General features: G+C 50.5%; 2 protein-coding genes across 2 annotated transcripts; both read left to right on the top strand.

The window, feature by feature from the left end:
• Window positions 1-6: 6 nt before the first annotated feature.
• On the top strand, window positions 7-11,408 carry BUB1 (BUB1 mitotic checkpoint serine/threonine kinase). Its single transcript, XM_062490757.1, has 24 exons — window positions 7-61; window positions 149-293; window positions 647-843; window positions 1,338-1,378; window positions 1,649-1,743; window positions 2,049-2,095; window positions 2,201-2,391; window positions 2,570-2,715; window positions 3,098-3,420; window positions 3,960-4,012; window positions 4,517-4,657; window positions 5,418-5,513; window positions 5,805-5,895; window positions 6,247-6,322; window positions 6,833-7,013; window positions 7,487-7,565; window positions 7,960-8,183; window positions 8,545-8,685; window positions 9,258-9,373; window positions 9,966-10,127; window positions 10,235-10,392; window positions 10,476-10,653; window positions 10,814-10,920; window positions 11,103-11,408. Exons 2-24 carry the CDS (start codon window positions 210-212, stop codon window positions 11,296-11,298), a joined length of 3,123 nt encoding a protein of 1,040 aa, XP_062346741.1. The 5' UTR covers window positions 7-61; window positions 149-209; the 3' UTR covers window positions 11,299-11,408.
• A 3,898-nt stretch (window positions 11,409-15,306) lies between these two features.
• BCL2L11 (BCL2 like 11) lies at window positions 15,307-22,545 on the top strand. The gene is made up of 3 exons (XM_062489530.1): window positions 15,307-15,715; window positions 20,104-20,216; window positions 22,456-22,545. Exons 1-3 carry the CDS (start codon window positions 15,364-15,366, stop codon window positions 22,543-22,545), a joined length of 555 nt encoding a protein of 184 aa, XP_062345514.1. The 5' UTR covers window positions 15,307-15,363.
• Window positions 22,546-25,636: the final 3,091 nt, after the last annotated feature.

The following is a 25,636-nucleotide window of genomic DNA, read 5'->3' as shown; positions in this document are numbered from 1 at the left end:
GGAATCATGAAGCTCAGATCCGGAATTACCGAGGGCCCGACCCGCTGGAGCCGTGGGACAGGTGAGCGCGGGCCTGGCTCGGGGTGCCCAGTCTGGGTGTTGTTCCCCCCCATCCCTGGCCCTTGAGCTGACTCGGGAATGGTTCCAGGTACCTGCGGTGGGCAGAGGGATGTCTCCCTCTCCAGGAGAAACAGAGCCGCTGGCCCGGGATGCTGGAAGAGGTGGTGAAGGTGTTCGTGGGCGACAAGAGGTACCACCAGGACCCGCGGTTTGTGAGCTACTGCATCAAGCTGGTGCGTGGTTTGTTTGGGTTTTTTTTTGTTTTTTGTTTTTTTCTGGGGATCAAATGGTCCTGGTTTGTTCGCTTCTGGGAATGCGGAGAGCTTTGGGAGGAGCGGGAGGCCTCAGGAATTCTGGTCCTCTGCAGAATAGGGGGAATCGGGGGGTGGGGAAAAAAGCAGCAAGTGTGTTTTTTCAAGCTGGGTAGCTCGCAGAGATTTGCCTTAGTTTCACTCATCCTTAGAAAATGATGCTTTCCTATTATGATAACTAAGAAAGAACCAAAAACAAAGAAGAAAAAAACCCCTGGTTTTGGGTTGGTTTTTTTTTTTTTTTTTTTTCGGCTTGGCACATTTGTGTCTTGCAGGCAGAGTTCATCTCTTCCCCTTGCCAGTACTTTGAGTACCTGCATGGCCAGGGAATCGGAGCCACCACCTCGGATTTCTACCTGGCCTGGGCTCAGCTGCTGCTGAAGGAAGGCAACGTGCAGGGAGCAGGAGATGTGCTCCAAAAAGGGCTTCTCAACCAGGCACAGCCCCGGGAAAACCTGCAGCAGCTCCACTGGTAACTCCAGAGCCTCTTCTACTCTTTTACTCAGTGCTCATAATTAACTACAGCTAGCATGTGATTTGATTATTTTTTCCCTGCTGGTTTTTGGTAAAGGGAGGTTTAAGCTTAACAATGTTTCTTTGCTGTTGAATGTTTATTGGGTGTTTTGGGACGTATGTTTAAAAAGAAAAATATATCCCAGAGTGAAGCAAATCCTTGAGCTGAGTCTTGGAGTTAAGCATTTAATTCTGGGCAGCACAATGCAAAAAAACAGAAGTAAAATGTAATGTCAAGCATTAAACAAATTCCTGTTTCTGTTCTCCTGCTGCTTTTTGAAGGTTTTTTTTTTTTTAGTTTTGCAGCTGTGGAAATGTCTATATACAGAAAAAAAATATGCTTTTCAGTGTTACGTTTCGTAGCATGATTGAACAGGGAAATCCAAGATTGTGGGGAAGGGTGACGGACAGGTAATTTCATGGTAATAACTGAGGGGTTTTTTTACAATTTAGCTCTCTGCAGAGTTATGATCCTCGGAATCTTCCTTTGCAAGGTGAGGATGGAGAGTCCTGTTTGATCTGTTGTTCCACTAAAGGAGTATTTTTACCTCAATGAGTGAGTTTTGTCACTGAAAAAAAAAAAACAATTCCTTGTAGAAACCGCTTTATTTTCCTTCTGTACTTGAAAAATTCTTAAGGGCGGTGTATTCGAACCAAGTTATTAATTTTGCCAGTGCTTTAAGCTAATCAAAATTCACAAAGGAGCAAACGATTTTTACTCATTAATGAGTAGAAAATACTTACATTATATTTTTCTGTGCCAGATGCTCCTGTTGTAAAACCACTTCAGACTTCCCATGCTGCAAATCAAATGGGTCCTCCAAAAGGTGTTTCAAGTCCCAATCCCTGCAAAAGTCAGGTAAATGATGACTTGTTTGGGAAAGATGATTCATGTAGAGTTTAGGTTGGCTGAAAAAGGGTAAGAGTGACCAGAGAGTATCTGGTGTGTCTCAAAACTGATCCTGGGATGATATTGCTGCTGTTTTCCTGCTACAAGCATCGTATCTCCATGGGAATGTCTCATCTGGGAAGCACTGGGACATACTCAGTGGCCTGACGCATTCCTAGAATCAGGGATAACATTAGCAGTGGATTTTGTGCCAGCTGTGCTGATTGAATTTCATTTGATATCAATTTTTTTGATGTTTTATTTCCCTCTTGTAGGGTCTAGATGCTGCTGATTCTCAATGCTGTGCTGCTGGAAAAGAAGTGTAAGTGGTTGGGTGGTGCTTTTATAGTCCCACTGTGGGAAAAGGAGCTTCCTCCTGGGATAAATCCCCCAGCCATGGCCCTTTTTTTTTCCTTTTCCCTCACAGGAACTACGTGACTTATATCTCCAAGTCTGAGGTGGTGCCGAAGCTGCTGCCGGGCACCGCAAGCTGGGAGCAGGTCCCCATGTACGACAAGAACCTGCTCCTGTGCCAGGGCTCTGAGCTGTCTTTTGAGGAGCTGAGGGCCAAGAGATACTTCAGGAAATACGAGCTCCTCAGGAGGCAGCAGGCACTGGGTATCCTCCTTTTTTCCAGCTCTCCAAGTGGCTGTTTCCTGGTTAAGCTCATCCCTTGGGCTCCTCTTTTCAGTGCCACAGTTAGTGGTGTCTCTGCTGAGGAGATAGGCGCACAGTGAGCCATCAGTATGGCATCCAGACCATATCTATTCATTTAATGTCATTCTTTAATCCTTAGAGGAGGAGAAGAAAGACTCCATGAGGAAAAAGGAGTCGGCAGTGCTGGAACTCCAAGCCCTGCAGCAGAAGTTGGACCAGCTCACGCAGCTCTCCAGAAGTCTGGAGGAAACAAGACTGGAACCAGCAGCTGAGCCAAACCAGAAGGTTGTGAGTGGGTCCTGGCATAGACAGGAATGCTCTGCCTGGGCTTATCCTACAAAACCCAGCCATGCTGTAGGAACCAGGGTTGGTTGCTAACCCAGTCTGGAGGCTGAGGCCGCAATACCAGTGTGGAAACCTGGCACAACTTGCAATACCTGGATTTGGAAGGTTTTTGCCTCTCCACAATTTAGTCTGAGATTCAGCTGGAAGTCCTCTTGGGTTCTGGGCACGTGGAACTAACAGGAAAAATGGGAATGGCTGTACTTGGCAGGGGAGCCTTAAGGTTCTGTTACACTCTGGTCTCGTGAAGCTGGTAGAGAAAATGGGAATGTCTGCATTAAGTGGGGGGAAGCTGGGTGTCACAGAACCCTTCTTATCCCTAAAGGTGCCCCCACCTGTGAGGCCCAGCTCATCTCACATCCCAGGAAACTGGATGGCACCTGCTCCAGGGCTGGATGTGCCAGAATGCCAAGCTCTGGTGCCTGAGCAGCCCCAACTCCAAGCACCACCAGTGGCTGCTCCCAGGCTGCAGCCAGCGAAGCCCCTCGGTGACCATGTCCCAGCAGCCTCTCCCTGGGAAGTACAGGAGGAGAAGGACCTAGCTGGAGCTCAGGCAGAGCTTGGGGAGCTGCACCCTCCTTTCAGTGCTGCTTCAGCTCAGGAACGGGCTCATCCCAACCCAGCTCTGCCTCGGAACACGGGAGAACTGTGAGTGTGAACTCCTCTGCAGTTGTGTCCTCAGGGTGCACACTGAGAGTTAGCGAAAAATAAGCCTTTCTTCCCCAACTGGGGGGAAAAAAAAAAAACAAAAACCTGACCTGAAACTGCTGTTTATTAAACCTAGGTCAAATCTGTAGATCCTACTCCAAGGTCTCCAGAGAAAAATTAAAAAGTGCTGATTTTTTTCCCCTGTACTTTTGCTGTGGGACTTGGCCACAAAATAAGGGGGCAGAAGGAGAAACCCAGGCTGGCAAAGCAAGGGTGGCTCAGTGGGCTTGGCCAAGGTGGGAACAGTTATTCACTCATGTTCTGGAGTTCCTTGGAGGCAAACTGTGTCCAAGGGGAGCTTTTAATGCATTTTAACCTTTTTTAAAGGACTCTTCTGCCTCCCAGGTTATTGACAGCTGTAGGAGAAACTTTCCAGGGTGATCTTTGTTAAAGGACATCTCCCTTCATTGAAACAGGGATTGAAATAGGATTTAAATGGCTTTTATTCCAAGGTAATGCTGTGACTCTTCCTTCTGAAGGTCCCCTAACAAGGGATCCACTGGATTAACTCCTGCTGTGGATGTGAAGGAAGGTAAGGAACCTTTGCATGGAGACTGATACCATTGATGTGGCTGCTCCCAGCTGGGAATCATTAACTGATTGTGGACACCAGCTCCAGCCCTGGCAAAGCTTCTTGACTTCCCAGCCTCCACCCCTGCCTGTCTGTGCAGGGTCTCTCTATCCCTTCCATGGAATGTGGACCCTGTGTTCTGAGCAGTTCCCTTTGGAGCATGGTTGGGAATCGCTGCTTGTCCTTGCTGGCTTCCTGCTTTACTTTCTGTGTGGGGACAGAACATTCCTGGGAATTGCAGATCCATTCCTTGGAAGCCACCCAGCTGTCCCAGGTCCCTCTTGTCCTCCAGGGCAGCCTCCCTTGGGAGTCTGCCATGCAAATTTCTGAACAAGCCAAAAAAATCTTTCCCCAAATTCTGCGTCACTGCTGCTCCTTATATTTACTTCCCTCAGTGACATTTTGCTGGAATGCTCATAAACAATCCCAGGCTCTGTCAGGAATCATCTTGATGTTGTTTTCCAGTCTCCAGAGTTGGGAATTCCTCCTTTGCCTGTGGAAATGCTTCCCAAGCCACCCCCAACACCTCACTGGGAGGAGCAATGTGGATGACAACGCCCTTCAAGGTGCAGCCATCACCCACAGTCCACACAAAGGAAGCCTTGGGTAAGGTCTGGAATGAAGTTTTCCTTCCCCTGGAGTCTGTGGGATCTTCCCTGGAAAAGTTAGTGGAGCTTTTTCAATCAGGGATGGGCATGTGCACCATTCAAAGAGGAAAACAGCATAAAATCATTCATTGTCTGTTGGGATTGTCTGGGTGACCCAAAACCCCTGGGTGACCAGAAATGGATGTTTTAACAACATCCCAGCAGCCACATCCCATCAATTACTGGATAAATCACTGCCAGGCTTCTTTGGGAGTGTGTTGTCTGAGCTGCTTTTGCAGGGAATCCTGTTTGGGAGGTGAAAACCTAAACCACATTAATTCGGAAGTTCACAGTCAGCTCTGCTTGATGCTGAGCTGAATAAAAATGAAAGAAATAAACCTAAAAAGCTTGTGGCATTCATTAGTCTTACAAACGTCTAAGTTTTCCAAAAATCTGAGAAATGAAAGAACTTGCTCTCTTAGGAAACTTGGAATCTCCCCATGGGTAGGGAATAAAAAAGGCTGTGACCAAGGGTGTTAGCCAAATTGGCCCTTCCTGTGTCTGATCAATTGTCTGAGGTGTTTAAATGCAAAGAGGAGGAATAATTGGCTACTGACTGCTGGTAAGTGACAAGAATTTTATTAATTAGCATTTAAGATTATTAGAGTTAATTGGCATTTGATTTGGCTATTACACAATGGAGGAACCTCTAAACATTTCTTCTTCTGGGACTGTTATTCCTTTATTATTTATCCCATTATTTTTTATTTTTTTCTTAGGTGTTCTCATGGATATGTTCCAAACACCCTTCTTGCCTGAGCCATCTCTCCTGGAAGACAGTGAGGAACAATTTGAAGCCTTTTGCAGAAAAAGTGGTGTGTGCTCTTTATTTTCTCAGCCCTTGGAATTCCATCTTTTATTTCCCATTGGCACCTCCCACCAGTGGAAGAGTTGAGCCAGTTTGAAACCCAGAGGCTTTGCAAGAGTGAGCAGAGAGATTTCACCTCTGGGGTTGGGCTGGAAAAACCTTCTTTCTAAGAGGTTGTAGGAAAGGTGATTGGAGTGGGAATTCTGCAGGTGCAGTTGGATGGAGCCCTGAGCATCACGTGGCTGTGTAAATAATCTTTATTGGGTGAAGATAACAGGGATTATCTTTTAATTTTCAGAGCCTGGTGGATGTTTGAAAACTAAGATTGCTGTCCCTGTCACTCCTGCATTTGCCATCTTTGAGGATGAGGAGGAGAAGGAGAATGGCGGGTGAGGAGGGCAACAGGAGCAGCTGAGCTCAGCTCTTTAAAAATCACATAAGAAATGGATCCCATTCCATGGGACTTTGCTGTGGCAGCTGCCTGGAATGGCATGAGTAAAGCAGGAGTTGCTGCTCTGGGATTGCACAACTTCCCTGTTTGGACAGTGCTTGGGAGACTTCACTGTCTGGAGGATTTGGGGATAATTCTGAGCTGCTGCAGCTTCTATGAATTGCTGCAAATGGGACTCTTAAAGTAAAATTAAAAGTTCAAGTTAAAACAAACCAACCTTTGTGACCAGCGTGCCTGGAAAAGCTCTTGGGGGGAAAAGCTGTTCTAAACTTTTTGGATCGCTTTTCAGGATCCCACAGCAGAGGAAGAAGCCAGAAGAGCCCAGAACTTTTGGAGAGCATCCCTTGACTGACTGTGCAGCAGAAGTGAGTGGTGATCCTGCAGGGATTAGCCTTGGAAGTGGGTTATGTACTTAGGAGGGTTACCAGAGTGGGTGGATTCACTTCTGCTCTGTCCCAGTCCCACAATAGTCCTAGGAATGATGCCCAGCTGAAGGCTGGATGCCTTCTCCCATTTCCTGCACGTGACATGAGCTTTTTTTGATTGCTGATTGACAGAGACTTGGAGAACTCCTCCTCTCAAATGTGTGGAGTTGGCATCAGTTTGGGGGAAGATTTCATCTTGCAGCAGCCACCTTGCAGCTTCCATAGCCAAGGAGAAGGATAAAACTTGGATAGAACAGATCCCTTCTCATGGGATTGGCTTTTCCAGGCTCTCATAGCAATTTCTAGTGGTCTGGCATTTTGCCATGGCCTTAATTACTGCCAACATTCAGACCTAGTCTAAAACTATGAAAACGTGGGATTTTGTTTTTATTTCAGTATCATTTTGCTGGTTTAATTTTAAACCTGGATATTTATTTTTTTCCTGCCTAGGAAGAAATGGGGAGCACGGAATTCCTGCGGGATGATTACACTGTGTGGAATGGCCCCTGCAGCAACAAAGCCCTGGCTCCCAGTCCAGACAACACCAGGGATTTTGCCCGAGCTGCCCAGCTCATGTCCACACCCTTCAATCACCTGGCAGCTCCCTCCCAGCCCCCTTTGGAAGCAAGAGGTAAAATAAAGAATATTTCAAGTGGAAAACATTGAATTTGGTGCCTCATGACTCCATTTCTGCCCAAATCCCATCCAGGTGTGGCTCCCACTGCTGCCACTCCTGAGTCCACATTGCTTGTGGAACAGCAGCTCATCAGCTCTCTAAGGGTTTTTAATTGGGATAAGAAGAGGGACAGGAGAGGCTTTGTGCCCAGCTGCTGCTGTGAACCATTCCAAGGGGTTGGGAATATCCAAACATTGGCTGAATCCCATCTGGGAGCACCTTTATGCTTCCTGCCCCTCTTTAAGTCTTGGAATCTTCCGTGGAGAAATCCAGCTGTTATTTTAACTGGAATATTTGAAATGAGGCTCTGTAAAGCTCTGGGTTTTGTGACAGCAGCTTTCAGAGCTGCTGGGTGAGAATGCTCCAAATATTCCTGCTTTTGGGGAAACAAACATTGATTTGCTCTTGTTCTTGCTCCCTTTGTTCAGTCTGTAAGGAAAATTTGCCTCAAATGGATTTGGAATTCTCTGCAGAACTGCACAGGGAGCCGAAGTCCAAGAAGTTAAGGTATGCTGTTCCAATGCAAATTTCCCAAGATTTTCTGTTGCATTCAGCCTGGCTCTGCCTGACACTCATCCCAGCACTCTGGGGGGTAAAAGGACCTGAGTTTGGTGACCATGGCCCAAAAACCCTTCCAAGATTTAAGTTTTGCCCTGTTGAAATGAAAAATTGACAGGCCAAAAATCCACTCTTTTCTTCTCTTGGTGAACTTGAGAATTACTGGGGTATGGGTAAAGTGACTTGACCAAATCTAATTTTCCTAAGAAAACTCCATTCTATTCACCTCCATGGTGGCATTTGACAGGTTTTTGCTTCCTGAGGGTGACAAACCACCAAGGCAGGAGGTTAATAATACAGTACTATTATAACACTATTAATAATACTTTGTTTAAATCTTTAGCCCTGTTCTCGAACAGGTCCCAGAGAAGAGAGGGCTTCATGGTAACATCCTGAAACAAGGGACTGGAATCCAGGGAATTGCTGCAGCTGCTTCCCAACGACTGCATGAGCAGACAGCTCAAAGCAGAGCTGGACATTCCTCCTCCTTTGGGGTGGATAGGATTGCCCAGGAGACACTGTGTGGAGCTGGGCAGGACAGGACAACCCAGAGCGGGAGACCTGCAGGTACACAGCATTCCCTGTTTTCCTTCCCTGGATTCCAAGGGCAGTGCTTTGTGCACTGCAGGGAGCAATTCCCTGTTTACTGTGAGGGATGAATGTGGGCTGTACCTGGATTGCACATTGCCATGGAATACTTGGAATCCTGACAGGTTCTGGGCTCGCTGAGGCTCCAACTCTTTGGGGGAACTCTGGATTTCTGGGTGGCTGCAAAAGCTGGAGTATCAAAATCAAGGAATGCTTCTCATATCCTTATCCCTCCTGGGGTTTTTGGTTTTAAATTAGTGATGCTCGTTCAAGCCCAAGCTTGTGTTACCTCCTTGGAATGACACCCAGAGCTTAAACGCTTCACTTTTTTTCTGCAAAGTCCTTGTTGAGAACCCTTGGGACAAGAAATTAATTGGCAAATTCTTGTCGGAGCTTCCGAAACCGCTGCACACCTGCGCCAACTACTTTGAGTGGAAATCTCCTCTTCCATTCATCAAACTGAAGGCTGAACTCTCACTGGGTAAGATCTCCTTCAAACTTATAGTTGCCAAGCATTTCTTGAGACTTTTCTTAGGAAAACCTTCTCGGGAGTGTGTGGGAATTCAGCTTCCTTGTGTGTGTATCTCCAGATTATCTCGACCTCAGGTTGGGAATTAGGCCTGGGATTGGTTTGTTTGTCTTTTGTAGCATGAGCCTTTTGGATGAGGCATTTTTCCTAGTTTTCCCTGTAAACTGGGCCACAGCTCTCCAGCTTTGTGTGGAACAGCAGTGGGCCCGTGTCAACAAAAGCTGTAGGACGGGGATTGCAACATCCCTGTGGGACTTAAACATCAGTGTTTACTTTTCAGGGCATGCCCTTTGGAATTTGACTGCTTCCAGGGGGTCAGGCAAAAAATAGAAACACTGGGGTCGAGTGTGTGGCATGTCCAGCACTCCTGCTCTTTCTTGCTCTCTCCAGGAAGAGATTTGTAGGGAAAGATTTGATCTAGGATTTAATAATTCTTATGGGCTGGTGCTTTCATCTTTTTTTTTTTTTATCCTGTTTTTCCTCTGTGGAGTTGGCAAGCAGGATTTAATGTTAATCTTTTAAAGGTCCCAGCTCATTCCATGTGGACTGCTTGGTTGGAGAAGGAGCTTTTGCTCAAGTCTACCAAGCTTCCATCCTGGATGCCAGTAATCCTCGGAATAATCAGAAAGTGATATTCAAGGTCAGTGGTGTTGGAATAGTTCTTGAGTCTGACCCTCCCCTGGGTGGATTCACATGCATCCTTGGCTTTCCATGTCAGATCTGCCTCTGGCACCTTTTTGTGGACCTTCCCTCCAACGTTTAGTCCTTCAGGGAAAGCTAAAGCCTCTCTTTATCCCCTGAAGTGAACCTTTTTCAGGACAGAAGGATGGCTTATGCTCTCTTTGGAGCATCCGGGATTCACAAGGAGTGTGTGGGATTGAAGTCTTGATTTGAGAGGATTAATCATGGAGTTTCTCAGCTGAGGTTAATCACTGGGAGGGTGGGCAGGCCCTGGCACAGGGTGCTCAGAGAAGCTGTGGCTGCCCCTGGATCCCTGGAAGTGTCTAAGGCCAGGCTGGGCAGGGCTTGGAGCAACCTAGGGATAGTGGAAAGTGTCCTATGGCAGGGGATGAAAGATGAACTGAGAGGTGATCCAGTTCCCCTCCCAAGCCAAACCATTCTAGGACGAGTTCAAGAGGGATGATGCCTGATCTGCTGTTAAAAACCAACAACAAAACCCAACCTGAGAGGAACTCCAGCTTTTCCCAGAAAAATCCCCTTCTTTCTTCCAGGTCCAGAAACCTGCCAACCCTTGGGAGTTCTACATTGCAACCCAGCTGCTGGAGAGGCTGAGCCCCAGCGTGCGCCACCTCTACATCCACTTCTATTCCGCCCATTTCTTCCCCAACGGCAGCATTTTGGTGGGAGAGCTCCACAACTATGGAACGCTGCTTGTGAGTGCCACCAACTCCTGCTCTGGAGCATTTCTTCCACTTAATTCACCTTCCTTGGGAATATGCTGTTCCTTAATCCATGCTCTGTGTGTGTCTCTGGCTTCCAGAATGCCATCAACATTTACAAGAAACTCCCAGAGAAGGTGATGCCCCAAGCCCTTGTCGTTTACTTTGCTGTCAAAATCCTTCACATGGTGGAGGAGCTGCACAGCTGCAAAATCATCCACGGGGACATCAAACCAGACAATTTCATCCTGGGAGAAAGGCAAGTGTCTCCTGTTGTCTCCAGATGTCACCATAAGGGAGCCTGGGGACACTGAGGGGGTTGTCTCTTGTCGTTGGTTGAAGGTTCCTGGACAACGACACGTGTGACATTGATGGGCTCTGCCATGGCCTGACCCTCATTGACCTGGGCCAGAGCATTGACATGAAGCTCTTCCCTGAGGGAACAGCCTTCACTGCCAGGTGTGAAACATCTGGATTCCAGTGCGTGGAAATGCTGACAAATAAACCATGGAACTACCAGGTAAGGGACAGCCTGGAATCTTGGTGCTTCCTGCACACCAATTCTGGTAAAATTGGACTCTACCACAGTTGTGGCCTCTCCCCCTCCGTGGGCTGTTTTCAGCTCATTTCCAGTGCTCTGGGTGTGTTTTTGACACAAAACTGGTGTGGTTTTGGTTCAGACAGACTACTTTGGGATTGCAGCCACTGTGTATTGCATGCTCTTTGGGACCTACATGCGCCTCAAGGATGACAACGGGGTCTGGAAACCTGAGGGAACCTTCAGGAGGTGGGTGTCCAAAATATCCCCCAGATCTTTGCCTAGATTTCCTAGAAACCCACATTAGTACCACATTGCTGAGGTCAGGTTCTGTCACAGCTTTGCTAGCTGGGAGTGGAGTAAAAATCAGTATTTTAACAGCTGGATTTGGTGCTTTTTTGATGCTTTTTTTTTTTTGTCCCTTTTTGCAGGCTTGCCAATGCTGAGCTGTGGAAAGAGTTCTTTGAGAGCTTGCTGAACATTCCCAGCTGCCACAAGCTGCCTTCCCTCGGGGCTCTGAGCCAGAAGCTCAGGGATTTATTCTGCAGGTCCTACATGAAGGAAATCAAGTTCCTTCGGAACAGACTTGTTGTGCTGCTCATCGAGCACAAACGCTCACGGAAATAAGGGCTGAGTTTGCACAGTTTCCAAGGACTTGGGCATTTTTTGGATGTGGAACTTTTTTTTTTTGGTAATAACTCTCTTTTAAATAATAAACGGGTTTGGGGTTGACTTCAGCAGTGATGGCTTGCATCTTTCTGTGCTTTTTGGGGGATGGGGGGGAAATATGCTAAGTTGAGTTGATAATTGGTTTGGGAGGCAATGGGTGTGCTTGGACTGGGCTCTTCCTGCTCTACTTGTCCTTAGGAATTTCTAGGATGGAGGAAATGGAGGTTTGCAGGTCAGATTGAAGTTGGACAGGACTGAACCCACCCCCTTCCCCCCATCATTATTCAAGCTCAGGGGAAACCCACAAGACAAATGTATCTTGTTTGCCTGTAATGGCAGAATTTTGAGGGAAAAAGAAGTGTTCCTTTAAAAGGAATATTTTAGCAGCACAGCCTCCCCAAGGGAAGAGAGGGCATTAATTTGATTTTTGCATCTCCCCACAGGAGGGAGACAACAGCCTTTCCTATTCTCCTTCCTCCTGCTTCTGTTTCAGGGGTGTTTTTCCTCTGCTTAAATTGTTTAGCTAGAAAACCATGGTGAGCCTGGTGCAGCCTGGGATGCTCAGGAAGAGCTGGGATGTCTTGGTTCTCCTTGGGCTTGCTGTCCTTGCAGCTGGGACTCCTCTCCCTGCCCTGCTGGCAATACCTCTGGGATTCCCCTTGGAAGCAGCCAGCTTCCCCTGGTACGGGAAAAGCCTTGGGCTTTGATCTGAGCTAGCTGATGCCTGACTCAGCTGGGTCCAGTTGCACCAGGAGGGAGATCAGCTGGAGCAACCTCAGAGCTGGTGGAAACAAACACTGCACGGTGGGGGTGGCTTTTTTTGTTCCCTTTCTCCTTTTAGTTGCATTTTTTTTACAAGCTGAGCCAGAGTCAGCTGTTCTTTGGCCAGGCCAAAATCTCTGCCAGGCTTTAGTTTTTAAATCTATATTGTGAATTATATATTTTTAGCTCCTCATATAATGCAGAGGGATATGTGGAAGAGCACTTTTGAGAGCATTTATAAGCACAATGGAGCTTTTAGCTGCAGCTTTGCCCTTAATAAATGCTGTTATTTTACATCAAACACCCTTAAAAAGAACCCCTGTCCCAGCCGCCTGCTCCTACCCCCCTCCCACCATCATCCCATGGGAAGCAGGGAGGAGGAAGGTTAAAACCACGAGAGGGGTAAAAATGGACTGGTGGAGTGGTGAGGTGGGGTGCAGGTTCTGCTGTTGTTGATTTAAAGGAAGCTGTTAAAAAAGCCAGGATGAAGCCCAGGGCCCAGCTGACAGGGTGATATTTCCTCACCGGCTCCATGCCGCTGAAGATCTTGAGGTATCCCCAGAGTCGCCCTTTAGAGATAACTCATCTTGGGGCCTCCACCACCCACACGGAGAAGAGAGATTTCCTGGTGTGTGGGTGAGTGCCTCTGCCTTTTATTCTGCAGAAAACCCAGGTTTACTCATTTTTCACCCTCTGCCATCGAGCTGCCCCCCCCCCAGGGTCTGGGGCTCTCCCTCAACACCTCCATCCCTCGCTGGTGATGGACCACTCAGCCCTTTCTCCCTGCAATTCCTGGCCAAATTTATTAATTATGGCTTTGAAGGCATTAACAAGGATAAAGTGTGAGGTTGTTGAAGTAATTTGGCGCATGTTAACAAAGCAGCAGTCCTGCTCCACCCCTCTTTGGGGTCACCCACAGCACTATCACTGCCCCATTAGGAACAATTAATAGTTTGAAATATACATTAATAGGTCCCAAATTCACGGGTGGCAGCAGGAAATCCGAGTGCCACCCCCTGCCCAGCCCAGGGACTACTCAGGTCACAACGGAGCCATTCTTGTCACTTGATTCATCACCACATCACTGTGGTGTGTGTGTGTGTGGAGAGTAGTGACATCCCCCCAGATGACAAACCCCCCCCAGAGAGGGTTTGGGGTTTTCTTTAACTAAAATGTACATTTAACAAAACCCACCTGTTCTTATATCTCCATCCAACCTTTGCTGTTCAAGCACCCCCACGCTGGTGACAAAGGGTTTGATTTGGGGTTGGTGTTTGAAATCAGGAGCACTGTAAAGGTCAGCCTCCAAGCCTAGCTCAGACAAAGCCTTGTGCTTGAGGCTCAGTCCTGATTTTATCTGGCAACAGATTTTATCTGGCACAGTGAAGTAGCATTTATCACTGTGGTTGGAGGAGAAGGAGAGCAAGGTGTCATATTTTTCCGTTAGTGCTTTGTTCAGGTCAGACTGAACTTGGTGAGCACCTGCTGGGTGGGGAGGAGAGGTTGGGGGTGGTTTTCCCTGGGGGTTTCCATGGCATTGTGAGGAGTCAGTTCCCTCCAGCCAGGCCCCGTCTCCTTTACTCCAATCTCCAGTGGCAGGGACAATTCCCTGCTGGGATTGGACTGGCCTCCATAATCTGGGAGGTCTTTTCCGAGATGAGTGATTCTGTGATGGCACAGAGGGAAGGCTGGGTGGGAGATGCCACTGCTGGAGTGCTATAGCAGCATGGGATCCCCATCATCCTCCTCCATCCCTTTCCTTCCTCCCTCCTCATTTCCATGTGGGATAGGGGAAGCTCTCTGCACACAGATGCTGGTGGGTGCTTTGGGGGCATCGCTTTTGGGATGAGGCATTCCCAGGGCCTGAGGCAGCCTTGAGGGACAGGTTTAGCTCCCCCTCTCTTACTGCGTGCCCACAGTGCCAAAAATGAAGGACCTTTGGTACTGGCTTCAATGCAAATTCCTCTGCTATGGCTCACGACAAGAGGAACGAGGATAACGTCGAAACGGATTTCTTCCAGGAGGCTGAAGCCGTGATTCACAGTGGGAAAATGCACTTAGTGCCTGTCCTGGCTCTCCAAAAACCCGAGGGCAGGAGGAGAAGGGGCAGCTCAAGGTTGGATCCAGGCTGTTCCCCATCCCCTTTGTGCTCGTGTGAGCCGCCCACGCAGAAACCAAGATGAGCCAGGAGGAGAAAATAGACTGAACATCTGCTGGCTGGCCCCGTGTCCCGGCAGCCCTGGTGCCTCCAGAGTGTCCTCCTTCCTCTGCCCCACCACCACAGGATGCTCTGCAGGCCTCAGCCAAGGGGAAAAGCCTCGGGTGGCTCTTGGATCCAAAGGATGTGTGAGGGAAGCGGGGCCTGGTGGAGCTCTGTGCTGTGGGTACCTCTGCTGCAGGGCTGGGAAAAGAGGAGCCAGCCTGATTTTTCAGCCCTGCTTTTCCCTTGCTTTCCTGGTGTGAAGAAAGGTGATGGCCTTCTGTTGCTGGTCCCTGTCTTAAGATTTTTCCCTGATGTCTTTTCCTAACAAATTTCCCTAGTTATTTTTGCCCACTCGAACACCCGCAGACACTTTTCCTTCCCCTCCTGTTGGAGTGGCATGAAGGCAATGGGAAGAGAGCCGGAGCAGCCAGCGATGCTCCAGCAGCGTGTGGGACCATCCCTGCCTTGGCTGAGGAGGGGGACAGTGAGCCGGGACACTGGGGACACTGGCAGCAGGGGTGTACAAGGTGGCACAGGGGGGCGAGGTGTGCGCACACACAGGGGCGCAGCCGCAGCACAGGGCGTGCGTGCAGGGACCCCGGGGGTTTTGGGTTGTGGGTATAAGGGGTGAGAAGGGTGAAGGGATGAGCACAACGCGCTCTGGGCTCTGTGTTTAAGTGAAAGGCTGTACCGCGCGTCAGCGTGTGTTTGCTAGACCGGGCCACATCCGTCCGTCCCCAATGCTCCGCCGGCGGCAGCGGCCTGGGCGGCGCCTGGGCCGGGGCGGTGCCGGGGCTGTAAACACGGAGGGGAGCGGGGCCGCTCCCGCGCACACCCCAGCGCAGCCGCGGCCGGGGCTGCTCCAGCGGCGGCAGCACCGTGAGTGGGGTCGGGGGCGCGGAGCGGGGGCTCGGGCCGGGGCGGGGGAGCGCTGGGCAGAACAATGAGGGCGGCGGGGAGGAGTGGGGTGGGGTGGGGGGGTGGCGGCGAGGGCCGGGCCGGGCCGGCCCCGGCGCGCTCGGCCGCTGACCGCGCTCCGCTCCCCGCAGGCAGCCCCGATGGCCAAGCAGCCCCCCGAGGTGAAAGCGCGACGCGACGGCGAGGGCGGGCGGCTGCCGGCGGCAGAGGGGCCGGGCCCCGGCGCGCAGCTACGCCCCGGCGCTCCCGCCGCCCTGCCCGGGGCCGGCGCGGTGTCCGCGGCGCGGGGCCCGCCCGCCAGCCCCGGCCCCTTCGCCACCCGCTCGCCGCTTTTCATCTTCGTGCGGAGGTCGCCGCTGCTGCCGCGCTCCTCCAGCGGGTACTTCTCGTTCGAAGCCGAGCGCAGCCCCGCGCCCGCCCTGGGCTGCGACAAGGCCACGCAGACCCCCAGCCCGCCCTGCCAGGCGCTCAGCCACTGCCTCAGCGCCATGGGTAAGCTCTGGGGCGCGGCTCCCCAATCCTTCTCCTCCTTCCTCCTCCTCCTCCTCGGGCTCGACTTCCCTCGCTCCCCCTCCTCACCTGGGGCTGGGGGCTTTCCTCAGAAACCTGGAGAACGCGGGCTCTCGTGGGGGTGTTTGAAGGGGAAGCGCCGGGGGAGATGTGTGGAGGGTGAATACGCGGTGTGAAGGTAGAAAGTGCCGGAGAGGTTTTCCCACCGTTCTTCTTTCACCTGGCTGGGCTTTCCTCGCCTTCCCCTCCTTCACTTGGCTGGGCTTTCCCCAGAACCGCGGAAAATACGGATTTCTCGTGTGGGCGTGAGAAGTGCCGGGGGTTTGTGTGCAGGTGCGAGTGCAAAAGGAGCGAAGCCGTGAGCGCACAGTGCCAGCACGGGGCTGGTGCTGCTGCTCCTTGCCTCGGCTTCCCTTGGAATGATGCAGAACGCGGGTAGCAGCACGAGGCACCTGCAGCAGCAGCAGCACCTCCCGCATCCCACCCTGTGAAATTTGGGAGGCTCTCCCGGGAGCCCTGTGGAAGCTGGCCGGGCCCGCTGAACAAACACAGCGCCGGGGAAACTCGCGCGCGTCCAGCGCCGGGGTTTTTATTACTATGATGTTTATTCTTTTCCGGGCTCGGTCAGTCGCTGCCAGGGGAGGAGGGGACAGAGTTGTTGAGTCCAGCTTCCTACTCGGGGCTCGCTCGTTCTCGGCTGTTTTGCTAAGCAAGTGGCTCCTGGCTCCTGCGGCGCTGCCGGCTCTCTCATCGGCGGAGGTGCTGGGGTCGTGCATCCCGAAATCCCGCTGGGAAGCGGCCGGGGGCGTGTTTTTTACCGGCGGCTTTGCCAGGTGAAGCCTCTCCAGCAGGGAAAACCTGCCCGCGGGAGCTGCCTGCGTCTCCAGCATTCCCTTCTCCTGATGAATTTCCTTTAATCGGAGGAAACCTTTGAACTTCCACCTTTTAGCTTCCACCTGGGTACGGCGGGATAACAAACACTGGCTCTAAGCTTTCTGGGATCTACGCACCGTCTCTTTTGCTTGGTGGTGTTTTTGCTGCCTCCTGGCTCCGGGCTGTGGCTCTGGCTGCTTAGTGCCCTTAGGAGAGATTTTGTGACATTACTGCAGTAATTACAGCTTAATTCAAGTTTCACAACCTCGCCCTGGCACGGCGGGGCAGGGATGCTCCCGGAATTCCTCACTGGGAGAGCCAAGGCTTCGGTTTCTTTCTTTTGGGAAGAAATTGAAGTTTTCCCTGGTTTATTTTTTTTTTTTCCAAATTCCTGCACTTTCATCAGCTGTTTCATAGGAGCCTTTGCTCTGTGAGTGTTGCTAGGGGCATCATCCTAAACAACTATAAGCAAATGGAAAATCCTCAGTGCTGTTGAGCCGGGACCCCTGGGTACTCCTGGACGGATTAAGCGGGGAACATGGATCTACAGAGCTGTTTTGTCCCTATCCAGGCCTGCATCTACCAGGCTGTGGCTTCCCATGCAGCTCTCATTGGGGAATATCCATGGCTTTGCCCTGCACACCTACTGCTTAATCCCTGTGCCTTGGCAGTGCCCAGCTGGACATGTGCTGTGAAGTTTTCCACATGGAAGTGGGTCAGTCCCTTCGGAAGGAAGCAAAGGGGATATTTTTGTTGTGCTTTTACCCACTGATCTTATCTGTTGTGAGCAGAGGCTGCAAGGTGGAGAGTTTCTCTCGGAAGCACAAGCAATAATAGTAATTATTATTTTGATTAAAATAAACAGGCGTTTCCTGCGAGCAGGATGCTCCTAGCCTCTCCCATGGGCAGGGGGGAATTGCTCCAAGGCTGCTCCTGCACGGCAAACTCATGCTCTGCCTCAAAAGTCCCTCTCTACATCTCACAAAACCTTCCCCCAAGGTTTAAAAGAGGGCAAATAAAGGTGGAGGCAGCCCTTGGGAGAGCCTTGGGTTGTGTAAGGAAGAGCTGTTGCTGTGGAGGTTTTGGGAAATGATGCTTTGGTCTGTGCTGTCTTTCTGACGGTTCATCCTGCTGCCTCCAAAGCCGTTTTTCTGGGGAGAAATGAGGCAAAAGCAGCGACGGGATGGTCTGGGGTGGAAGGGAAACAGGGGTTGCAGTGCCAGCTTTGGCATATCCAGGAAGATGCTTTTGGGGATGGGAAGGAGAGGAGCAAGGGTGAGTTGGTTAGGTTGTGCTGCAGGAAGAGGCTCAGTCCTGCCTTTGGGGGAAGAGGGTGGCAGGGATGGGGAATTCCCAGCTGGGAGTGTAAGTCAGGCATGACAGACTCACCCTTTGTGCAGGGGTTGTGTGACTGTGCGTGGTATTTCGGGTCTCTCCGTGGGAAGAGGTTCCTTTCCTGTCGTCAGATTTTCGGTCTGAAGGCACGTGGTTGTTGGCATGCGGCTTTTGGGAATGTGGCTGGAGCAGGTGCTCTGCAAATGGGTTTTCCCGGTGCTGGTTTGATCCCGGTGTGTATTCCCGTGAGGAGAGAAGCAACAGAGCTCCCGTTGCTCTCAAAGGAGAATTCTCCACGTGCAAATAGCTGGATTTGAGGGGGAAAACCTCGAGCTGGGAATCTGCTGGCGTGACGTCCTGATGCTCTTGTTTTCAAATCGCTGCTGTTTTCTCCCGGCTCTCCAGGATTTCCTTCCGTGGCGGGGGGGGGGGGGGGGTTGGATACCTAACCCAAGAGCTGAAGATGCAGTTTGGGGTCGGTTTCTTTGCCCTTCCCAGCCAGAACCGCAGCAATTCCACGCTGGAGCATCCCACGAGCTGGAGCCAGACGCGACATCCCGGCGGTGCCGGTGGCCCGGGGTTGTCCCCGTGTCACCCTCGCTGGCTCGCGCTATGACTGTGTCCCCCCGCCCCCGAAAGCACCCGTGACAGGTTTGGGGACACGGTTATGACTGTCCCCTTTCGCCGCCGCCGCTCGGCAGCGCCGCAGAAAGTCCTTTCTGAAAACCTCAGCCCGATTTTCGCTCTCAGCCACCGAGCCCAGCCCGGGCGTCTCCGGGGATGAAGGATGGTGAAGGGCGGAAAGGATGGAGCGGGAGCAGCGCGGCTCCCTCGCGTGGTTTTCCTCACGTCCCCGGCGCTCCTCGCGTCTTCCTGCCGCGGGCTCGCCGCGTGGTTTTGTTTGCCCGGCTGGGCCGGCCCTGCTGAGGGCGGCGGTGGGATTTGGGAAGGTCGCCCTGCCCCGGCAGAGCGGGGTTTGGCTGCCCGGAGCAGCCGGGGCGGAGGGAGAGCCGCGCCCGGTTCATTCAGCGGCGGCGGGAGAAGCGCTCGGGGCGGGCGGCGGGCGCTGCTCCTGCGCTACTACAGCGTGAAAACAAAACACATCCTCCGGCCAAGCAGCGCTGCCTTGGCTTGGAAATGCATTTTCCAGTCAGGTTGGAGCCAGACTTTTATTTAATTTCTCTCTCTCTCTCTTTTTTTTTTTTTTTTTTTTTTAAAAACTGCCCCACTAATCCTTTGAATATTTGGAAGATTGGAAGCTATTCCTGTTCCCTTGTGATTCCTCTGAAGCCGTTGTGCCAAAACACTGCTTTGTTTTTTGCAGGTTTTTTTTTTTTTTCGTGTGGGGTTGTTTTATTCTTTTTAGTTTGTTGGTGGTTTTTTTGTTTTGTTTTGTTTTGGTTTTTTTAAAATCCTTAAGGCTGCAGTTCCTGCTCAGATACTGAACTTTATGGAAGGGGGATGACGTGGTGTTGGTACCATACATCGTTCTGTCTCTTTTTTCCCCCCTGGCTATTTGGAGGATTTATCACATGTTTAATAACCTTTTAAGATGGAGACCTAAATAATTATGTATCCTGCAGTATAATAAATACATTCACTCTTTCTTTTCCCTTTCAAGCCAGCACTTGGATTTGCTGGAAATGTGGTTTCTCCACACACAAATCCAACTGTGGCTTTCTCCTCCCTATGACAAACCCATTGGTTTTCCTCGTTGGGCGCTTGAGGATGATTTGGGGAAGAAATGTGAGGGTTGGATGGAAATATCCAGGCAGAGGGTTTTTAAGGTTAGGGAAGGAGTTGCTGCTGAAGGATAAAAAGGGGGAAGAGAAGGTTGGGCAAGGGAAGGAAATTGTAGCTTTGCATCTTGGCTTTTATCCCTGTTTAAGAGGACCCAAAGCTTGGAGATTCTTCCACAGAAAGCCTACAATAAATATGTAAAATAGTAGTAGTAATAATACAGAAATAACAAGGAATAAAAGCCTGTTCGTTGTATGCAGTGTATGCACCCCTGGGATTTAACAGAGTTAAGATACAACGGTAATAAAAAATAGGAATAAGATGGCAAGAGTTGATGGGTCACCACTGAGCTTTATGTGGTAAATTCCACACAACCTTCTCTTGTTGCTGGGTTTCCAACTCTCCCTTTTCACTCCCCGCAGCTTCCCGGTGGCAATCCCAGTCTCCAGCCGAGGAGGTGCAGCCAGAAATCTGGATCGCACAGGAGCTGCGGCGCATCGGGGACGAGTTCAATGCCTCCTATTGTCCACGCAGGGTAACTTTTCCCTCTTCACTTTCCACTTCTCTCAAAAGCAGAGGCTGAATCATTTCTGGAGACTCTCTCTGCGGTGAGCGTGTTGTTCACTCAGATGGAGAAAAGGCTGCGAGGGCGGGGGGGGGCTGGACCAGGCAAATCAGCGGTGACGGCCTCGAATCAATGAAAAATAACCTTGAAATCAATGAAAAATAACCTTGAAATCAGGGCTGGAAGTTTTAGGGCACCAGGTTTGCACGAGGGTTTTGGGGCAGAGGTGTTGGGTTGGGCCCGGACCTGATGGTGATGAGGAAACTTTTAGAAAAGGAAGAGGCAGGGAAAGTTTGGGGGTTTTGAGGGATGCACCGTAGCTTTTAGGTAAGCATTCGGTGGGATTCCCAGCCCAGCTTCCATATCCCAGCCACCACGAAGACAAGACTGGGTCCCAGAACTTATTTCTCTTGCTAAGACTGTTTTGAAAGAGTTTTTGTAAGCCCATGAACTTGCTCACCTTGGGGTGTTGCAACCCAAATGGATGCAGCAATGCCACAGAAAAGCCCAAGCCCAAGGCAGCCCAGCCCAGGGGGTGAAGCAAGAGGAGCTCGGAGCCCTCTGAGTGTTCCCGACGGCTGCGTGTCCCTGCTTGTGCATTCTGCTCCATCCACTCTGGGTAGAGGAGCCAGGAGCAGTGTTGGTGATGGAATGCTGGATCCTTATCTGTCCTCTTCAGCTCCCAAACAGCTCCTGCAGTGCTTCCTCACTGCTCCCAGGGTTGGCTTTCCTGCAAAATCAGGGTCAAGCTGCTATGATCCCGCTTTTTCCACATCATCTCCACCTGCTCCACTTTTTCCAAATAGCCTGGCATTCCTGACCTGCAACAAAACGGTGATAAGCTGGTGTCCCCAGAATCCAAAATGCCCCTCTTCTGACCTCCCCCATCCAGGCTGATCCCTCATGATGCAAAGTGGCTGCTTTTTGGGATGAAAGGACATCTTTCCAATAAAAGGCAGGGATCAGGCTATCCAGAAAGCTGGAGGCACCTGGTAGCAGCAGGCAGACCCAGAAGAGCTGGAAGAGATGCAGAGTGCCATGGAATATCCTGAGCTGGAAGGGACCCACATGGATCATCCAAGTCCAAACTCCTCCTGCCCTGCACAGCCCCAGCATTGTGCCTCATCACAAATTCCTTGAACTCTGGCAGCCTTGGGGCTGTGACCATTCCCTGGGGAGCTTGGTCAGTGCTGGACCACCCTCATCCCATCTCCTCCCTACCTCCCAGAGCAGTGCCTTAAATCTGGAGTGCTTTGTGAGGAGCTGGAATGTCCTTCCAGTGTTATCCCAGCTCCTTTGGTGCTGGAAATCTCTGGGCACATCATGCAGCTCCCTTACAGCCCTGAGGTGGATAAGGGGGTGAATTTAATGGGAGTGGGGTGTTTCCCAGGCAGCAGCAGGGTGAGGTGCAGGGAGCATCCCCCAGGTCTGCAGCAGGCTCTCCCAGCACTGCAGCCGCAATTCCAGTGCAGGGCGAGGAGCGGAGCACGGAGGACACGTCCTGCCCGCTCAGGTGACACGAGCAGAGGACGTCATGCGTGACCCTAAAAACACTTTGTACCTGGTGCAGTCAGCATGTGACAAATTCTCACTCCCTGCACCCAAAAGCAGGGAGGTTTCAGAGAATTTAAGCCGTTGTTTAATTACCATCCCTGCGGCACTTGGCGGAAAGGTCCCTTTTCCTTCTGGAAGCATCCTGGCTGCTCCTGAGTTTTCTCCAGAGGGGAAGGTGGAAGGGTTCTGTGCCTGCCAGCCCCCCCCCCCCCCCCCCCCGGCTCTGGGGTTTGCCCTTTCAGCCCGAGGTTAGAAATGGGGAACTGCAGCCGTGCCAGAGCCGCACTCGCCGGGCAGGTCGGGGCTGTCGGACGGGTCCCAGCGCCATCCTTGTCACGTTCCCCCGGGGTGGGGCCTCCCCCCGGGCCTGCTCCTGGGACAGGGACACCAGGAGATCGGGCATTTCGCCATCCAGCCATTCCTTGACCCAGCAAGGCTTTCGTGGGTCCCAGGCTTTTCCTGGAAGATGGGGCATCCCTTGACTGCTGCCGCGAGCCCCAAGCTCTGCTGGCTGCCAAGCGTTAAACACTTCAGGTTGTGCCTCTGGAATATTTTCCAGGTGTTCATATAACATAGGGGGCTTCGTGTTGCTGGCAATTAAAGTCACCACTTTCTTTGGTTTTTCTCTCCTTTCCCCCTGCTCCCTCTCTGCCAGGGTTTCTTGGATCCCCAGGTGGGAAACCCCCAGGTGGTGATCCTGCGCCTGCTGCGTTACATCATCCGCCTCATCTGGAGGCTCCAGTGAGCTCCAGGTGCATCCCGAGGAGCCGCCAGGACTGAATTCCTCGCTGGGAAAACCCAGGAAAGATGGATGGATGGATGGATGTGGGACTCCCACCCTGCTTCTCCCCCAGGACACATGGCAGGATGAGGGTGGACCTCCCATTCCCACCACAGAGTGGTGTTTACTCGGTGTTTCCCTCCACTCTTTTTATTCTTTTTGCCTTTTTTTTTTTAAGATTTCCTGAAAGAGTCTCAACGAAAATGTGGAATCACATTTTGTCATCGTTCCTGGAGTCCCGTGGGATGAGCCCCACAGCAGGAAAGAGGGAAACCTGAGCCAGCTGATGGGCAGAGCCACCAGAGTTTGCCTTGCGGAGGCTCAGATTCCTCCCCTCTCCCTTTGCCTCTGGGGTGTTTGACCCCCCAAAAAAGCTGGAAAAAGGGCAGAGGGATTTAATCAGCACTTCTTTTACCTGTAAATACCTAATGCTACCCCAAAATCCAGCTTCATTTGCATCACGCAAATCAGCCTATTTCCTGCTGACTGATTTTTTTTTTTTTTTTTTTTTTGGGTTTTGATATCTCTATTTTTTTGATCCACTCTGAATTTCAAGACTTTGCTGTCGAACTCCAGGGTCCACCAAACCATCACAACCAACCAATCAAACCCCAAGCCACCAGGTTGCCTTTTTTTCAAAAGAAATTCTTTCTATAAAACGTGTGAAAATGCTTCTGTAGTATCTATCAGATGTGGGGGACTGAGCAATCCAGCAATAAAACCCTTCTGGAGGCAGGGAGCAGCTCCCGGAACACCGGAGGCGACGGCAGCAGGACCTGCTGTGAGTCGGGGCTGTCAAAAGAGGTTTCCAAGATTTTGTGTTTTCCTGGGATCCTCTCCGTATTTTGGACAGGGATGAGCACCTGGATGCAGATGGGAGGAGGCCAGCCCGACATGGATCCATCCAGGACATTTCCAAGGGGATCTGACTGCTCTGTGTCCTCCCAGGTGCTCCATATCCCAGGGCCTTTCCCCCTGGAGCCATGGGTATTCCTGTTGCCTCCCAGCAGATGTTTTTGGGGGATTGGCTGCTCTGACCATCCCATATCTATGCACAAACATCCCCCTTCCCTCAGGCTGGTGCAGGTGCTCCCCAAAAGCTCCAGGGTTTGGTCTGGTCTCACCAGCACCGCAGGAAGAGGAAAGAAGGGAAACCCCATCCCAAGTTCCCCCTTGGAGCGGTTCTTCCCGCAGGGAGAAGCTGCTGAGTGCCATGGATGATAATTAGTGTTAATTAACAATGGACAGAGCCCAGTGGGACCTCTCTGCACGGCTCTGTGGGAGCAGGACCTCCTCTCCTGCTCCTGCATGAGTTTTAACCTCAGTTGCCAATTTTATTCCCCTTTTTTTCCCTTGGAAGTGCAAGGTGAGCAGTGGCTGCAGGAGCAAGGAATGTTTTGGGAAGGGCATTTTGGAGCCCTTTGCACTGGTGGAGAGCAAGCGGTTCAAATAACGGGTTCAAATAACGAGGGAGCTTGGCCAGGGCAGATCCTGCTCCTCATCCCTTGGGATTTGCCTCTGGCTTTGGCTCACCGTGGCTGTGCTGCCCCAGCCCGCCCTACAGAAGCTACTACCAGGGATTTCCCATGGAATTCCACTGGTAAAATTAAAATTAAATGGATAAAACTCAGCAGCAGACGTAGGGGGAACCCAGTGAGATTTTTTTTTTTTTTTTTTGCTCCTAATTGAGTTCCATCATTGCTGGTGGATGAAATGGTGCTTTGGGATCTCCCAACCTTTGGCATTCCAGAATGTGTCCCTTGGAGTACACCAAAGAATCACCAAAGAGCACTTTACCCCATCCTCCCATGGAGACAAAGACCACTCATTTTGAGGGGAAAAAAATAAAATTCAAGGTATTGGCAAAGTCCCCCAGGACCTTCTCCACAGGAGAGGAGTCCCCAGCCAAAAATCATAGGAAAAGGAACCCTCAATAAAACAGGATTCCTGTGAGGTTTAGTGGGAAAAAGCCCCCTCCCAAAAGCCTCAAAACAGAAGAATGATATAAAATAGGGATTTCTGCTCCTTTCAGCCTGTTGGCTGCCTGCTCTGGGTCATGTCTAAGCATTGCCTGTGCTCTGTGTTGCACCAAAAGGATGAAGAGTTTTCCTTGGAAACCAGATTGATCCCATTCTCGCTTTTCCTCTTTCCCACCAAACTGTAAATACCCAATTATTTATTAGAGTAGAGCACCATATTGTTTTCATCATCTGAGCCAAATATCTGTGTGCAATGTACTCCCTCTCCTTTCTCTCCTGTAAGTTTTGTACAGCTTGGAAATACTTTAAAAAAAAAAACTAAAAAAAAATCCTGTTTTTTTTTCCTACACTTTTTTTTTAGAGTTGAACTGGTAAACACTGTAGGTCCTTTTTTTGTTTTTGTTTTTGTTTTTTTTTCCTGTGTAATTAATGCACTCTACTGTTTAATGCTGTAACTAGTAGAAATGTTGTATATTTATTTCCTGCTTATTTAAGTTCCTGTGAAGATTTGGTTTCCTCCCTGCCAGAAGTGTTGGATCCCCTTCCAAAGCCATCATGGTGTGGATAACAAGATTTTAATCTTTTCTTTTTCTTCCAAGTGCCTAATTCCCCACTTCCCAGGAGTGATTTAGGCACATCAAAGACTTCAGCATTAGTGAAATCCAGTGGGAATTTGGAATTTGGCTCTTCCACCCCCCCTGGGATTGCTCCAGCCAGGTTTTCTTGGAGCAGAAATCCCGTGGGATCACGTGAATCACTAAATCGTGTCGCAGGACCCAGCGTATGTAGCATTTTTAACTGCAATTTCCCTGCCTTCCTTGTGTTTTGCACTGATGAATTTTGGACAGGGTAATTGCCACTTTACTTGTGCAATACTGCTGTAAATAATCGCAAGAGCCTTGTTTTTTGGGGGGTTGTTTTTTGGTTTTGTTTTTAAGAATCTTTTATGTTCTTAATATGAGTTTTATATAAATAAAAACTTTCAACTATTTGTCCCAACTGCTGGTTCTTTTGTGGGGATCAAGGTTATCCTGAGAAGAGATTTGTTGCTTTGTCACCAATATTCCCAATTTTCC

The sequence above is a fragment of the Cinclus cinclus genome, chromosome 3 (genome assembly GCF_963662255.1).
Source record: "Cinclus cinclus chromosome 3, bCinCin1.1, whole genome shotgun sequence".
NCBI lineage: Eukaryota > Metazoa > Chordata > Aves > Passeriformes > Cinclidae > Cinclus > Cinclus cinclus.
This window is presented reverse-complemented; position numbering and strand designations above follow the sequence as displayed.